Source organism: Electrophorus electricus, chromosome 19, assembly GCF_013358815.1.
Source record: "Electrophorus electricus isolate fEleEle1 chromosome 19, fEleEle1.pri, whole genome shotgun sequence".
In the NCBI taxonomy this organism is placed as follows: domain Eukaryota; kingdom Metazoa; phylum Chordata; class Actinopteri; order Gymnotiformes; family Gymnotidae; genus Electrophorus; species Electrophorus electricus.
The window spans coordinates 13,768,343-13,784,568 of NC_049553.1; the positions used below are offsets into that span (position 1 = coordinate 13,768,343).

The 16,226-nt window shown below is 35.7% G+C and overlaps 2 protein-coding genes across 6 annotated transcripts; both read right to left on the minus strand.

Moving 5' to 3' along the window:
- Positions 1–1,803: 1,803 nt before the first annotated feature.
- LOC118243041 (GTPase IMAP family member 4-like) lies at positions 1,804–5,689 on the minus strand. 3 transcript variants are annotated; one of them, XM_035536606.1, is made up of 3 exons: positions 5,531–5,689; positions 4,965–5,025; positions 1,804–3,409 (listed from the first exon to the last, which is right to left on the minus strand). In XM_035536606.1, exon 3 carries the CDS (start codon positions 3,402–3,404, stop codon positions 2,403–2,405), a length of 1,002 nt encoding a protein of 333 aa, XP_035392499.1. In that variant the 5' UTR covers positions 3,405–3,409; positions 4,965–5,025; positions 5,531–5,689; the 3' UTR covers positions 1,804–2,402. The 3 variants fall into 3 exon arrangements, 2 of the variants coding, with proteins under 2 accessions (XP_035392499.1, XP_035392498.1); XM_035536605.1 differs by having other exon boundaries at positions 1,804–3,412; XR_004777154.1 differs by lacking the exon at positions 1,804–3,409 and adding an exon at positions 3,623–3,647.
- Positions 5,690–9,169: 3,480 nt separating this feature from the next.
- On the minus strand, positions 9,170–13,054 carry LOC118243042 (GTPase IMAP family member 4-like). 3 transcript variants are annotated; one of them, XM_035536612.1, is made up of 3 exons: positions 12,896–13,054; positions 12,330–12,390; positions 9,170–10,774 (listed from the first exon to the last, which is right to left on the minus strand). In XM_035536612.1, exon 3 carries the CDS (start codon positions 10,767–10,769, stop codon positions 9,774–9,776), a length of 996 nt encoding a protein of 331 aa, XP_035392505.1. In that variant the 5' UTR covers positions 10,770–10,774; positions 12,330–12,390; positions 12,896–13,054; the 3' UTR covers positions 9,170–9,773. The 3 variants fall into 3 exon arrangements, 2 of the variants coding, with proteins under 2 accessions (XP_035392505.1, XP_035392504.1); XM_035536611.1 differs by having other exon boundaries at positions 9,170–10,777; XR_004777155.1 differs by lacking the exon at positions 9,170–10,774 and adding an exon at positions 10,988–11,012.
- Between the last annotated feature and the right edge of the window lie 3,172 nt (positions 13,055–16,226).

Here is a 16,226-nt window from a genome sequence, read left to right on the forward strand (position 1 = left end):
ATTACCTTGTGTATTTACAGCTTGGGATTCTATTCCTGTGTTCTCTGTAGTTGGATGTTCTAAGCCCTGCCATGTTTGCTCTGACTGTGTGTCTCTGCCTGTTCATGTGGTTTGTGTTATTGTTCTAGCTGTGTTCCATGTTGTACATTTCTATCTAGCCGGTTTAGTTGTTTTCCTGTTATTGTGTGTCCGCCTCGTGATCACTCCACATTACAAAACCTTTATCAAGTTTATTATTGTAAATATTTTCCAGAATAAAACTTTAAAAGTAGAACTAGCAGGCCTTACTCTCAAATACATTACGCAATGTTGTCAAAGCATTTATCTTTTTTTTTTCATGTGTCCCAGTAGTTTGTTACCTTGAGATTGCAACAAACATTGTAACTTGCCAAACAGTATAGGAAATAAGCTAATTATTATATTCCCTACAAACCAAAAACATTTAGCATCACTTTCATTTGAACAACACTATGATGGTACACTTACAGATGTGAATAGACACAAAAGGACAAATACTTTAACTCTGAGAAATTAAACCAAACGCCAAAAATAAAACAAAAGGTCTTTTGTACCTTTAGTTTTGAAGACAAGTCTGTATAGTTACAAGAGAGAGGAATAAGATTTAGGACTCACCGGCAGGTTGGCCAGATCTTTAAAAAACACACTTTAATGAGTGTTTGTAGGCTCTGTACACCTAAAAGGTAAAAATCAAAGCTTAAGCCATTTATTGCAGCCACTTCTTCCATTCACAATTGAGACCAGGCGGCGTCTGACAGTGGGTAATGGTGAACTTAACTCCCCAGGGCCTTCCAGTAGCCTCAGAAATCAATTCATTTTGGTTTCTGATTTTTATATGCTCTATCAGTAAAGAGATCAATTATACCAATCTTCTATGATAAGTTCTGTATATTGGCATGCTGTTTGCTTTAATTCCACAGAATAAAGCCAATCATCAAGAAAAGGCAGTTTGTTCTAAAAATACCATGCGGTCTGAATGGAGACAACATTTGCTGTAGAGTTAAATATATGGATGTTTTCTAATTCTAGTGGTGAGATGAAAATACAGCTTACTTGCAGGTCTGTCAAACACTGTTTTCATTACAAAAAAAATTAAACATTTGCACAGTTTGTCAATCTTTTTATAATGTATGCATCCACTGAAAGGATCAGTAGTTGTTTTATAAATGTAGGGACTGTGCCCTAGACTACAGAAAACAGTGTAATTAGACCCCAAATTGGAAAGCAAAACAGGTTAACAAAAGTGAAGCATTCCAAAGCGCATTCTGCCACTGTTTATGCAATGGCTGCACACTGAAAATAAATAACAATTGTTTATAAGATTTTGGTACCTTTTAATGTCTGCAGTCACTTCAGTCAGTTACTTTAGTGTTGGCATGCACCTCAATATCCCAAGTGAGACAGAATCCTGTCACCTCTACGACAAACGACAAATCATTATCCACTTCAAACCAGTTGATGCTGGTCCTGACATTTTTGACAGGGCAAAACCAAACCTAAATAATGTTTGTCAGACATTTTCAAATGATTGGTCCACCTTTATAATGAGGAGATTTCTTATTGTAAAACAAATTTATTATCAATATTATACAACAACAACAATACTAATAATAATCACCATCATCTCGAGAGGTGTACACCAAAGAAAACCACTGAGCAAAATCAAAGCTGGTAAAAATATATGTTCAACTACAGTGAATAGGCAGCAGAGCCAAAGCTTCCTCAGCGAACCAATCAGCAGCTACTTTACCTAATATGTAGTACTGGGTATTTTGAACATAGCCAGAAGCATCGTGATAAACTAAACGCAGAGGAAACTCATAATCAGGGGAATGGGAATGGGCAGGATGGTTCTGGAGACAAATTGTAATAAAAAGTAATGCATTTAATATAGAATCCACATCAATGACAAATCCAGTGTATGGCTAATCAAGCAAACAAGTATGAATGTGAAATTTTTAATTCCCTTGAACAAAAAACAAAAAGGTACAGACATCAATTAATCAAAATAATATTAATAATAAAATGCAGTCAGCAGCCAAAAATCTAAATTAAATCAGCATAAACTGAACAGTGAACATTCTCTTTACTATAGAACCTACATCTATGGGACATTTCTGTTGATTTCATACAATGAACAGGCTGCAGTCTGTATAAAAATGACAGATTTGACAGTTCATTATGATAAATGGATAAAGTAAATGTAATATTGTTCAAAATCAACCAATAAAGTCGAAAAGTGTACATACAAACCATATATGTGTAAACTGCTTCAGTATGTTCATTCTTTACACACATTCATGTGCTCTCTTGTCTTTGAAATTTCACTAATCAAATAAGATCTACTGTTTAAATTTATACTGATCATTGTGGTGATCTTATACTTAAGATAAGAGTTCTTTAATTTTATCTATTACTTCTATTGCACCTTCAACTGTTTCTTTATATGCCATTTTCATTGCCTCATCCACAGTCTCTGCCCCATCTGCTCCTTGATTACCACTAATCACTCCTGCTATTGCCCCAGCTGCACTTGATGTTCCAAGTATACCTGCTGTGCATGCTGGAACGCTCGCTGAAATTAAGACTCCAGCCCCAAGGCCAAGGAAAGCACCTGTCAATGCTCCTGTTCCCGTCCCCACTAACTTTGCTAACAGGTTGCTATGAACTCTCGGCTTTGCTTGTTCTCTCACTATTTTAATATCTGGAACCTCTTTACCTTCCTCACATGAAGCCTTACACTCTGCATCTATAACTTTATCTACTAGCTGTAGCATCTCATTGGTGTAACACTCTCCTCTATTCTCCCTCACCATCTCCTCTATGGTGTTCAGTAGCTTCTCCACCTGAACCCTGTTGCTCCTGTACTCATCCTGTTGCTCATTCCAGTATTTATTATCAATGACATGAACACGACCTCCACATTTATTCACAAGGTCCTGTAACTCTCTACTCTGCTTCACAAAGTCTTCAATCATCTGGCCCTCAGGGAGTTGATCACCAAAGGTGAAGAGCACCACTGCATATTTTAGGGCATCCTCTCCAAATGATTCAGTTATTTTTTTCACAGTTTCGATCTCGTGCTTTGTGTATCTTCCAACTTTGAGCACAATCACAAATGCATGTGGGCCTGGTGCACACTCAGTAACACATCGTAATATTTCAGAGTTTAATTCCTCTGAAGTGAGACTAGTGTCAAAAAACCCAGGTGTGTCAATGACTGTTATTAACTTCTCATTAATGGGTTTTGTATTTAAGTAGCATTTTTGAGTTTGTGAGTTGGGTGAACATTTAGAACCAAATACTTGTTCACCCAGGATCAGATTTCCAGCACTGCTTTTACCATCACCTGTTTTCCCAAGAAGCACAATCCTCCGTTCATCCATCGCTCCTACTGAGAGACAAAAGAGCATTGCTGAATAACCAATGTTATGACAGCATGATTTACCATGCAATGAATTTGAGGTGAGTTCAGACCATTCAGGATAAGTTATTGTCACCTGTTCATTTGAGTTATTAAGTTTAAATGGTATTTCACAATATAATATAAACTTTACCTCTCTGCCTTTATTCTGCGGCAGGCAGGTTCAGTATCACATGTGAGTCAGAATCCTGTAGCCTCTATGCACCTAAACAAAAAGACAAATCAAGATCCTGTTCAAGCAGTTTCTTGCAGATCTTTCTCTTTAACATTTCTGACACAATGGAAACCACACACAATTTACATTTTGTTTGTTTATTTGTTAAAACAATTTTAAATGAAAAATACTTTTGCAGCACCAACTGCCCTGGTCAGCAAGCATACAAACATGCATGACTGACTATTGATAGAGTAATTCATCCCTGCTATCCAGAGGGCAGTGCCAGTTTTGTTATCATAGACTCTGGGACATGGATGGGTTTTGCATCATTGGGCCTTGAAACACTAACACAAATTATCTTAAAACAAGACTTAATTTTTGAGAACAGGAACTTTTGATTTCCTGTATCACTATCACAATCACATAATGATTGTACAAGATTAATTTAAAACATGAACAAGCAGTAAGTCTCATTCAGTGTGTTAGGGTTGGCCCCTCCTATCATCCCTGTCTCCATGGTTTCCCTGTCTCATGTTATTGTCTCATTTTCTCCATTCCTTGTTTTGGTTTTCACCTTCTCATTTGTATCACCTGTTCATTGTTAGTCCTCATTACCTTGTGTATTTATAGCTTGTGATTCTATTCCTGTGTTCTGTGAAGTTGGATGTTCTAAGCCCTGCGTTGTTTGCTCTGACTGTGTGTCTCTGCCTGTTCGTGTAGTTTTTGTTCCTTATTGTAGCCTGTGTTTTTGTTCTAGTTGAGTTCCATGTTGTACATTTCTATCTAGCCAGTTTAGTTGTTTTCCTGTTATTGTGTGTTACTTTCTGTTTGTCTTATGTTTCCTGGATCCATCTATGTTGGTAAATTGACCCTGGACTGTGCCAAAGACTCAGATTATGGATTTGGCGTTAAAAAATCTCACTCTTTTCAGTTTGTGTCCGCCTCGTGATCGCTCCACATTACAAAACCTTTATCAAGTTTATTATTGTCATTATTTTTCAGAATAAATCTTTAAAACTAGAACTAGCAGGCCTTACTCTCAACTACATTATGCAATGTTGTCAAAGCATTTATCATATTTTTTTTTAATGTGTAATTGTATCTTGCTAAACAGTATAGGAAATAAGCTAATTATTATATTCCCTACAAACTGAAAATGTTCAGCAACACTTTAATTTGAACAGCACTATGATGGTACACTTACAGATTTGAATAGACACAAAAGGACAAATGATCCTTTAACTCTGAGAAAATAAACCAAAGGTGAAAAATAGAACAAAAGAAAGTTTACATGTCTTTTGTACCTTTAATTTTGAAGACAAGTGTATGTAGTTACAAGAGAGAGGAATAAGATTTAGGACTCACCGGCAGGTTGGCCAGATCTTTACAAAACACACTTGAATGAGTGTTTGTAGGCTCTGTACACCTAAAAGGTAAAAATCAAAACTTAAGCCATTTATTGCAGCCACTTCTTCCATTAACAATTGAGACCAGGCGGCGTCTGACAGTGGGTAATGGTGAACTTAACTCCCCAGGGCCTTCCAGTAGCCTCAGAAATCAATCCATTTTGGTTTCTGATTTTTATATGCTCTATCAGTAAAGAGATCAATTATACCAATCTTCTATGATAAGTTCTGTATATTGGCATGCTGTTTCCTTTAATTCCACAGAATAAAGCCAATCATCAAGAAAACACAGTTTGTTCGAAAAATACCATGCGGTCTGAATAGAGACAACATTTGCTGTATAGTTAAGTATATGGATGTTTTCTAATTCTAGTGGTGAGATGAAAATACAGCTTACTTGTGGGTCTTTCAAACACTGTTTTCATTACCAAAAAAATTAAACATTTATAAAAGCGCATTCTGCCACTGTTTATGCAATGGCTGCACACTGAAAGCAAATAACATATGCTTATAAGATTTTGGTACCTTTAATGTCTGCAGTCACTTCAGTCAGTTACTTCTGTGTTGGCAGGCACCTCAATATCTGAGACAGAAACCTGTCACCTCTATATATCTACGACAAACCACAAATCAATATCCAGTTCAAACCAGTTGTTGCCGGTCCTCATTTTCACAGTTGTGACAGGTCAAAACCACACCTAAGTCCCGTTAACTACTCTTCCCCCATTAAAAAGGAAAATATGCTTTGCTGATGTACTCGGGGAAATAGTTGTGATTGTTTCAGTCCATGACAATGTCAACCAACCAGTTCCTGGTCACTGCTAAAATTTATTATTAATTTGGTTTCAGTTGCAGACATTTTCAAATGATTTGGTCCGCCTTTATAATGAGGAGATTTATTATTGTAAAACAAACACACAAACTACATTTTGATATGTATATCCCTCCTATTCAACCCATACACTCCTGCATAAAAAAAATAGAACAAACCTAAAATGTTATAATATTAAGCTTTTAATGGTCTCATCAACAAATAATTGGGCATTTTCGAACACCATACATGTAGAACATTGAATTTTATATTAAAATTTTAGGTGTTTCATGATATTATATTTGTTTACAAAAATGTGCATTAATAGGCATTTATCATAAATTATCAACATGAAGGAGGCTTTGCCTAATTTATGTTTTGTGTTTCATTTCATGAAGTCATAGAGGCATAAAGTGAGCCATGTTCTTGGTAACGGTGATGCATAATGCACACATGGAGTTTTGGTTTCTGATCCAGAGATTGCTAATTTTCTGTCAATAATTAAATCACTAAGTGATTGTACTCAGTAGAGTCAACACTACTGTCATACCATGCCACCACAGTAATATGCGCACATCCCTCTGTGACCATATCTATGCTCACAAGGTCCTGTGTTTCCAGGATCTTATGTTCCCTAGTTCAATACTTTGTGAACACATTAACCTTCCTAGGAACATAGGACCCTGGGAACATGTTTTTAGTTATATGCTGATAAAACAAGTATTCTCTTCACTTGAAATGTGTGTTTTGAATAACTTGGATGGATTTGTGGACACTTGATAAGGCCTTTTGGAAACCCATAGCAAAGTGTTTTATTAAACATGCACACTTTTTCTTTTACTAAACAAAATAATTTGCTAAATTATAAAAAATAAATAAATACTTTTAGCTTTCATTTCTGATGATCCAGTTATATAATTTAATCAGAGTCTATATAGCTTGCATGATAACATTTGAATAAAAAATCACAATCATAAGCAAAGCAAAATCATTGGAAATTGGCTGGTTTGGGCCTGTGCTTAATCCAGTGAACATAATTTACTATGGTAGAGTAAACCCAAGAAAAAAAACACACTGTAAAAACTTTCTTTGTGTTAATTTGATTTAAATCACCAGTGTTGTTCAGATTTTTTTTAAAATGTCTGTTTTACGTGGTCAGCTTACAATTTGAGGTACCCAAAATTTTATCTTCTATTTCCCATCACCACAGAAGAGAAATACATCTTGTAATTGAAATTCCGTTAACATGCTCTCTCTGTGGTTTTGCTAAGAAATGAAATTTTTCAGAAGTGTGTGACTTCTTTAAACACAGGATGTAAAACCATAGACACTGGTTATTGTCATTGTACTAAACATCAAACTATGCACTACATTATATACATCCTTCTTTTCTATATTTCATCAGTGTACCTATTTACTGAATGCCACACTGGTATTCATTCACATTTCAAAATATAACAATAAAAAAATAATTTTAAAAAATCTCCAAACATATTTGATCCATCTATCATATACAGGGATAATCATATGCATAAATTATCTTAAATAGTAAACAGGGGCCATCATACATTAAGTCTTATTGCGCACAATGGTATTTTGTTTCTAAAATATAACAATTTTGTTTAAAATGTATGGATGCCAAGTTATGCCCAGTTATGCTCCGTATTGTACTATGTTCTTCAAAATGCATTGTCGGTACTGTATATAAATGCACTTTTATGTATTTTTTGTATAACAATAGTATTGTTTCACAAAAATTCCAATTAGTGTGAGTGAAATAGACAAAAAGTAAATCCTCCATTTTCCTGGCTACTCAAGCACTTCCAGGTTTTCCTGCTGTCGTCTGTTTCCATGGTCCATATATATATATATATATATATGTCGCTTCTCGTTCTGTTACACTTATTCTCTGCGCTCCAGGCTAAGTTACGCTTTAATTTTTTCGTGCTCGCTAGTTTTATTCTGTTCTCATTCCTCGTCAGGTGTTCTCCCATCTGTTGTACTTTCTCTCTGTCTACGTTGCTTTCCCTGTTTGTATTTGCCAGTCTTGTTCAATTCTCGTTCCTCGTCAGGTGTTCTACCGTCTCTTCGCTTCTGTTAGGTTTGTCTTCCCGTGTTCATATATGAAAGGATGTTGTCTGGTTTTCCTTTTGGTTCTGTTACCTGTGCTTTTGTCGTGGTTATTGTTTGTCTATCTTAAGTAGCCTGGTTCAGTCTATTCCCCTTCCTAATCAGTTTCCTTCCCCGCTTGTCCTAGTTTTACAATTCATCGTTGTCCTTCCATTAGTAATACCTTACTGTTTATATTTTTTGTTGCCTAGTTATCTTCACCCTGTTAGTTTGTTAGTCTTCTGTTTGTTCCTTCGTTCTATTCTGTATTATGTATTTCCCTGGTTAGTCTGCTTCTGTTATTAAATGTATTCATTTATTCTATCTTGTCTGTCTTTTATTCTCATTATGGCTTCCCTGGTCATTGATTCAGCTCGCTCTCACGTCCAAGGCGTTGTTACTTCCGGTGTGTGTTCGCTCTCAACCTGCCCCTCGTTATATCTGCCTTGTGCTGTGGGAATGCTTAAGATAAGAAAAATTTGATCTGGTCACTATATAGTAGTGACGTTTGGGTCTTAGTACCTAGTGGATCATTGTTAAAGGAAAACTTCAAAGTGAATTTTTTATTCACTTGAACAAAGACCATAAAAGTTACAGACAGATCAAATATCAAATAATCTAAATGTTATTAGTATTAAAATGCAGTCAGCAACCATTAATCAAAATTAAATTGGCATAGACTGAAAAATGTACATTCTCTTTAATAAAGTACCTACAGTATATCTATGTGAGATTCCTGTTGAGTTACATACAGTGAACAGGCTGCAGTCTGTATAAAAAACGACAGATTGGTACCTTTTAATGTCTGCAGTCACTTCAGTCAGTTACTTTAGTGTTGGCATGCACCTCAATATCCCAAGTGAGACAGAATCCTGTCACCTCTACGACAAACGACAAATCATTATCCACTTCAAACCAGTTGATGCTGGTCCTGGCATTTTTGACAGGGCAAAACCAAACCTAAATAATGTTTGTCAGACATTTTCAAATGATTGGTCCACCTTTATAATGAGGAGATTTCTTATTGTAAAACAAATTTATTATCAATATTATACAACAACAACAATACTAATAATAATCACCATCATCTCGAGAGGTGTACACCAAAGAAAACCACTGAGCAAAATCAAAGCTGGTAAAAATATATGTTCAACTACAGTGAATAGGCAGCAGAGCCAAAGCTTCCTCAGCGAACCAATCAGCAGCTACTTTACCTAATATGTAGTACTGGGTATTTTGAACATAGCCAGAAGCATCGTGATAAACTAAACGCAGAGGAAACTCATAATCAGGGAAATGGGAATGGGCAGGATGGTTCTGGAGACAAATTGTAATAAAAAGTAATGCATTTAATATATAACCCACATCAATGACAAATCCAGTGTATGGCTAATCAAGCAAACAAGTATGAATGTGAAATTTTTAATTCCCTTGAACAAAAAACAAAAAGGTACAGACATCAATTAATCAAAATAATATTAATAATAAAATGCAGTCAGCAGCCAAAAATCTAAATTAAATCAGCATAAACTGAACAGTGAACATTCTCTTTACTATAGAACCTACATCTATGGGACATTTCTGTTGATTTCATACAATGAACAGGCTGCAGTCTGTATAAAAATGACAGATTTGACAGTTCATTATGATAAATGGATAAAGTAAATGTAATATTGTTCAAAATCAACCAATAAAGTCGAAAAGTGTACATACAAACCATATATGTGTAAACTGCTTCAGTATGTTCATTCTTTACACACATTCATGTGCTCTCTTGTCTTTGAAATTTCACTAATCAAATAAGATCTACTGTTTAAATTTATACTGATCATTGTGGTGATCTTATACTTAAGATAAGAGTTCTTTAATTTTATCTATTACTTCTATTGCACCTTCAACTGTTTCTTTATATGCCATTTTCATTGCCTCATCCACAGTCTCTGCCCCATCTGCTCCTTGATTACCACTAATCACTCCTGCTATTGCCCCAGCTGCACTTGATGTTCCAAGTATACCTGCTGTGCATGCTGGAACGCTCGCTGAAATTAAGACTCCAAGGCCAAGGAAAGCACCTGTCAATGCTCCTGTTCCCGTCCCCACTAACTTTGCTAACAGGTTGCTATGAACTCTCGGCTTTGCTTGTTCTCTCACTATTTTAATATCTGGAACCTCTTTACCTTCCTCACATGAAGCCTTACACTCTGCATCTATAACTTTATCTACTAGCTGTAGCATCTCATTGGTGTAACACTCTCCTCTATTCTCCCTCACCATCTCCTCTATGGTGTTCAGTAGCTTCTCCACCTGAACCCTGTTGCTCCTGTACTCATCCTGTTGCTCATTCCAGTATTTATTATCAATGACATGAACACGACCTCCACATTTATTCACAAGGTCCTGTAACTCTCTACTCTGCTTCACAAAGTCTTCAATCATCTGGCCCTCAGGGAGTTGATCACCAAAGGTGAAGAGCACCACTGCATATTTTAGGGCATCCTCTCCAAATGATTCAGTTATTTTTTTCACAGTTTCGATCTCGTGCTTTGTGTATCTTCCAACTTTGAGCACAATCACAAATGCATGTGGGCCTGGTGCACACTCAGTAACACATCGTAATATTTCAGAGTTTAATTCCTCTGAAGTGAGACTAGTGTCAAAAAACCCAGGTGTGTCAATGACTGTTATTAACTTCTCATTAATGGGTTTTGTATTTAAGTAGCATTTTTGAGTTTGTGAGTTGGGTGAACATTTAGAACCAAATACTTGTTCACCCAGGATCAGATTTCCAGCACTGCTTTTACCATCACCTGTTTTCCCAAGAAGCACAATCCTCCGTTCATCCATCGCTCCTACTGAGAGACAAAAGAGCATTGCTGAATAACCAATGTTATGACAGCATGAGTTACCATGCAATGAATTTGAGGTGAGTTCAGACCATTCAGGATAAGTTATTGTCACCTGTTCATTTGAGTTATTAAGTTTAAATGGTATTTCACAATATAATATAAACTTTACCTCTCTGCCTTTATTCTGCGGCAGGCAGGTTCAGTATCACATGTGAGTCAGAATCCTGTAGCCTCTATGCACCTAAACAAAAAGACAAATCAAGATCCTGTTCAAGCAGTTTCTTGCAGATCTTTCTCTTTAACATTTCTGACACAATGGAAACCACACACAATTTACATTTTGTTTGTTTATTTGTTAAAACAATTTTAAATGAAAAATACTTTTGCAGCACCAACTGCCCTGGTCAGCAAGCATACAAACATGCATGACTGACTATTGATAGAGTAATTCATCCCTGCTATCCAGAGGGCAGTGCCAGTTTTGTTATCATAGACTCTGGGACATGGATGGGTTTTGCATCATTGGGCCTTGAAACACTAACACAAATTATCTTAAAACAAGACTTAATTTTTGAGAACAGGAACTTTTGATTTCCTGTATCACTATCACAATCACATAATGATTGTACAAGATTAATTTAAAACATGAACAAGCAGTAAGTCTCATTCAGTGTGTTAGGGTTGGCCCCTCCTATCATCCCTGTCTCCATGGTTTCCCTGTCTCATGTTATTGTCTCATTTTCTCCATTCCTTGTTTTGGTTTTCACCTTCTCATTTGTATCACCTGTTCATTGTTAGTCCTCATTACCTTGTGTATTTATAGCTTGTGATTCTATTCCTGTGTTCTGTGAAGTTGGATGTTCTAAGCCCTGCGTTGTTTGCTCTGACTGTGTGTCTCTGCCTGTTCGTGTAGTTTTTGTTCCTTATTGTAGCCTGTGTTTTTGTTCTAGTTGAGTTCCATGTTGTACATTTCTATCTAGCCAGTTTAGTTGTTTTCCTGTTATTGTGTGTTACTTTCTGTTTGTCTTATGTTTCCTGGATCCATCTATGTTGGTAAATTGACCCTGGACTGTGCCAAAGACTCAGATTATGGATTTGGCGTTAAAAAATCTCACTCTTTTCAGTTTGTGTCCGCCTCGTGATCGCTCCACATTACAAAACCTTTATCAAGTTTATTATTGTCATTATTTTTCAGAATAAATCTTTAAAACTAGAACTAGCAGGCCTTACTCTCAACTACATTATGCAATGTTGTCAAAGCATTTATCATATTTTTTTTTAATGTGTAATTGTATCTTGCTAAACAGTATAGGAAATAAGCTAATTATTATATTCCCTACAAACTGAAAATGTTCAGCAACACTTTAATTTGAACAGCACTATGATGGTACACTTACAGATTTGAATAGACACAAAAGGACAAATGATCCTTTAACTCTGAGAAAATAAACCAAAGGTGAAAAATAGAACAAAAGAAAGTTTACATGTCTTTTGTACCTTTAATTTTGAAGACAAGTGTATGTAGTTACAAGAGAGAGGAATAAGATTTAGGACTCACCGGCAGGTTGGCCAGATCTTTACAAAACACACTTGAATGAGTGTTTGTAGGCTCTGTACACCTAAAAGGTAAAAATCAAAACTTAAGCCATTTATTGCAGCCACTTCTTCCATTAACAATTGAGACCAGGCGGCGTCTGACAGTGGGTAATGGTGAACTTAACTCCCCAGGGCCTTCCAGTAGCCTCAGAAATCAATCCATTTTGGTTTCTGATTTTTATATGCTCTATCAGTAAAGAGATCAATTATACCAATCTTCTATGATAAGTTCTGTATATTGGCATGCTGTTTCCTTTAATTCCACAGAATAAAGCCAATCATCAAGAAAACACAGTTTGTTCGAAAAATACCATGCGGTCTGAATAGAGACAACATTTGCTGTATAGTTAAGTATATGGATGTTTTCTAATTCTAGTGGTGAGATGAAAATACAGCTTACTTGTGGGTCTTTCAAACACTGTTTTCATTACCAAAAAAATTAAACATTTATAAAAGCGCATTCTGCCACTGTTTATGCAATGGCTGCACACTGAAAGCAAATAACATATGCTTATAAGATTTTGGTACCTTTAATGTCTGCAGTCACTTCAGTCAGTTACTTCTGTGTTGGCAGGCACCTCAATATCTGAGACAGAAACCTGTCACCTCTATATATCTACGACAAACCACAAATCAATATCCAGTTCAAACCAGTTGTTGCCGGTCCTCATTTTCACAGTTGTGACAGGTCAAAACCACACCTAAGTCCCGTTAACTACTCTTCCCCCATTAAAAAGGAAAATATGCTTTGCTGATGTACTCGGGGAAATAGTTGTGATTGTTTCAGTCCATGACAATGTCAACCAACCAGTTCCTGGTCACTGCTAAAATTTATTATTAATTTGGTTTCAGTTGCAGACATTTTCAAATGATTTGGTCCGCCTTTATAATGAGGAGATTTATTATTGTAAAACAAACACACAAACTACATTTTGATATGTATATCCCTCCTATTCAACCCATACACTCCTGCATAAAAAAAATAGAACAAACCTAAAATGTTATAATATTAAGCTTTTAATGGTCTCATCAACAAATAATTGGGCATTTTCGAACACCATACATGTAGAACATTGAATTTTATATTAAAATTTTAGGTGTTTCATGATATTATATTTGTTTACAAAAATGTGCATTAATAGGCATTTATCATAAATTATCAACATGAAGGAGGCTTTGCCTAATTTATGTTTTGTGTTTCATTTCATGAAGTCATAGAGGCATAAAGTGAGCCATGTTCTTGGTAACGGTGATGCATAATGCACACATGGAGTTTTGGTTTCTGATCCAGAGATTGCTAATTTTCTGTCAATAATTAAATCACTAAGTGATTGTACTCAGTAGAGTCAACACTACTGTCATACCATGCCACCACAGTAATATGCGCACATCCCTCTGTGACCATATCTATGCTCACAAGGTCCTGTGTTTCCAGGATCTTATGTTCCCTAGTTCAATACTTTGTGAACACATTAACCTTCCTAGGAACATAGGACCCTGGGAACATGTTTTTAGTTATATGCTGATAAAACAAGTATTCTCTTCACTTGAAATGTGTGTTTTGAATAACTTGGATGGATTTGTGGACACTTGATAAGGCCTTTTGGAAACCCATAGCAAAGTGTTTTATTAAACATGCACACTTTTTCTTTTACTAAACAAAATAATTTGCTAAATTATAAAAAATAAATAAATACTTTTAGCTTTCATTTCTGATGATCCAGTTATATAATTTAATCAGAGTCTATATAGCTTGCATGATAACATTTGAATAAAAAATCACAATCATAAGCAAAGCAAAATCATTGGAAATTGGCTGGTTTGGGCCTGTGCTTAATCCAGTGAACATAATTTACTATGGTAGAGTAAACCCAAGAAAAAAAACACACTGTAAAAACTTTCTTTGTGTTAATTTGATTTAAATCACCAGTGTTGTTCAGATTTTTTTTAAAATGTCTGTTTTACGTGGTCAGCTTACAATTTGAGGTACCCAAAATTTTATCTTCTATTTCCCATCACCACAGAAGAGAAATACATCTTGTAATTGAAATTCCGTTAACATGCTCTCTCTGTGGTTTTGCTAAGAAATGAAATTTTTCAGAAGTGTGTGACTTCTTTAAACACAGGATGTAAAACCATAGACACTGGTTATTGTCATTGTACTAAACATCAAACTATGCACTACATTATATACATCCTTCTTTTCTATATTTCATCAGTGTACCTATTTACTGAATGCCACACTGGTATTCATTCACATTTCAAAATATAACAATAAAAAAATAATTTTAAAAAATCTCCAAACATATTTGATCCATCTATCATATACAGGGATAATCATATGCATAAATTATCTTAAATAGTAAACAGGGGCCATCATACATTAAGTCTTATTGCGCACAATGGTATTTTGTTTCTAAAATATAACAATTTTGTTTAAAATGTATGGATGCCAAGTTATGCCCAGTTATGCTCCGTATTGTACTATGTTCTTCAAAATGCATTGTCGGTACTGTATATAAATGCACTTTTATGTATTTTTTGTATAACAATAGTATTGTTTCACAAAAATTCCAATTAGTGTGAGTGAAATAGACAAAAAGTAAATCCTCCATTTTCCTGGCTACTCAAGCACTTCCAGGTTTTCCTGCTGTCGTCTGTTTCCATGGTCCATATATATATATATATATATGTCGCTTCTCGTTCTGTTACACTTATTCTCTGCGCTCCAGGCTAAGTTACGCTTTAATTTTTTCGTGCTCGCTAGTTTTATTCTGTTCTCATTCCTCGTCAGGTGTTCTCCCATCTGTTGTACTTTCTCTCTGTCTACGTTGCTTTCCCTGTTTGTATTTGCCAGTCTTGTTCAATTCTCGTTCCTCGTCAGGTGTTCTACCGTCTCTTCGCTTCTGTTAGGTTTGTCTTCCCGTGTTCATATATGAAAGGATGTTGTCTGGTTTTCCTTTTGGTTCTGTTACCTGTGCTTTTGTCGTGGTTATTGTTTGTCTATCTTAAGTAGCCTGGTTCAGTCTATTCCCCTTCCTAATCAGTTTCCTTCCCCGCTTGTCCTAGTTTTACAATTCATCGTTGTCCTTCCATTAGTAATACCTTACTGTTTATATTTTTTGTTGCCTAGTTATCTTCACCCTGTTAGTTTGTTAGTCTTCTGTTTGTTCCTTCGTTCTATTCTGTATTATGTATTTCCCTGGTTAGTCTGCTTCTGTTATTAAATGTATTCATTTATTCTATCTTGTCTGTCTTTTATTCTCATTATGGCTTCCCTGGTCATTGATTCAGCTCGCTCTCACGTCCAAGGCGTTGTTACTTCCGGTGTGTGTTCGCTCTCAACCTGCCCCTCGTTATATCTGCCTTGTGCTGTGGGAATGCTTAAGATAAGAAAAATTTGATCTGGTCACTATATAGTAGTGACGTTTGGGTCTTAGTACCTAGTGGATCATTGTTAAAGGAAAACTTCAAAGTGAATTTTTTATTCACTTGAACAAAGACCATAAAAGTTACAGACAGATCAAATATCAAATAATCTAAATGTTATTAGTATTAAAATGCAGTCAGCAACCATTAATCAAAATTAAATTGGCATAGACTGAAAAATGTACATTCTCTTTAATAAAGTACCTACAGTATATCTATGTGAGATTCCTGTTGAGTTACATACAGTGAACAGGCTGCAGTCTGTATAAAAAACGACAGATTGGTACCTTTTAATGTCTGCAGTCACTTCAGTCAGTTACTTTAGTGTTGGCATGCACCTCAATATCCCAAGTGAGACAGAATCCTGTCACCTCTACGACAAACGACAAATCATTATCCACTTCAAACCAGTTGATGCTGGTCCTGGCAT

Coding starts and splice junctions, on each gene's coding strand:
- LOC118243042 (XM_035536612.1), bottom strand. CDS start 10,769: ATGGATGAACGGAGGATTGTGCTTCTTGGGAAAACAGGTGATGGTAAA.
- LOC118243041 (XM_035536606.1), bottom strand. CDS start 3,404: ATGGATGAACGGAGGATTGTGCTTCTTGGGAAAACAGGTGATGGTAAA.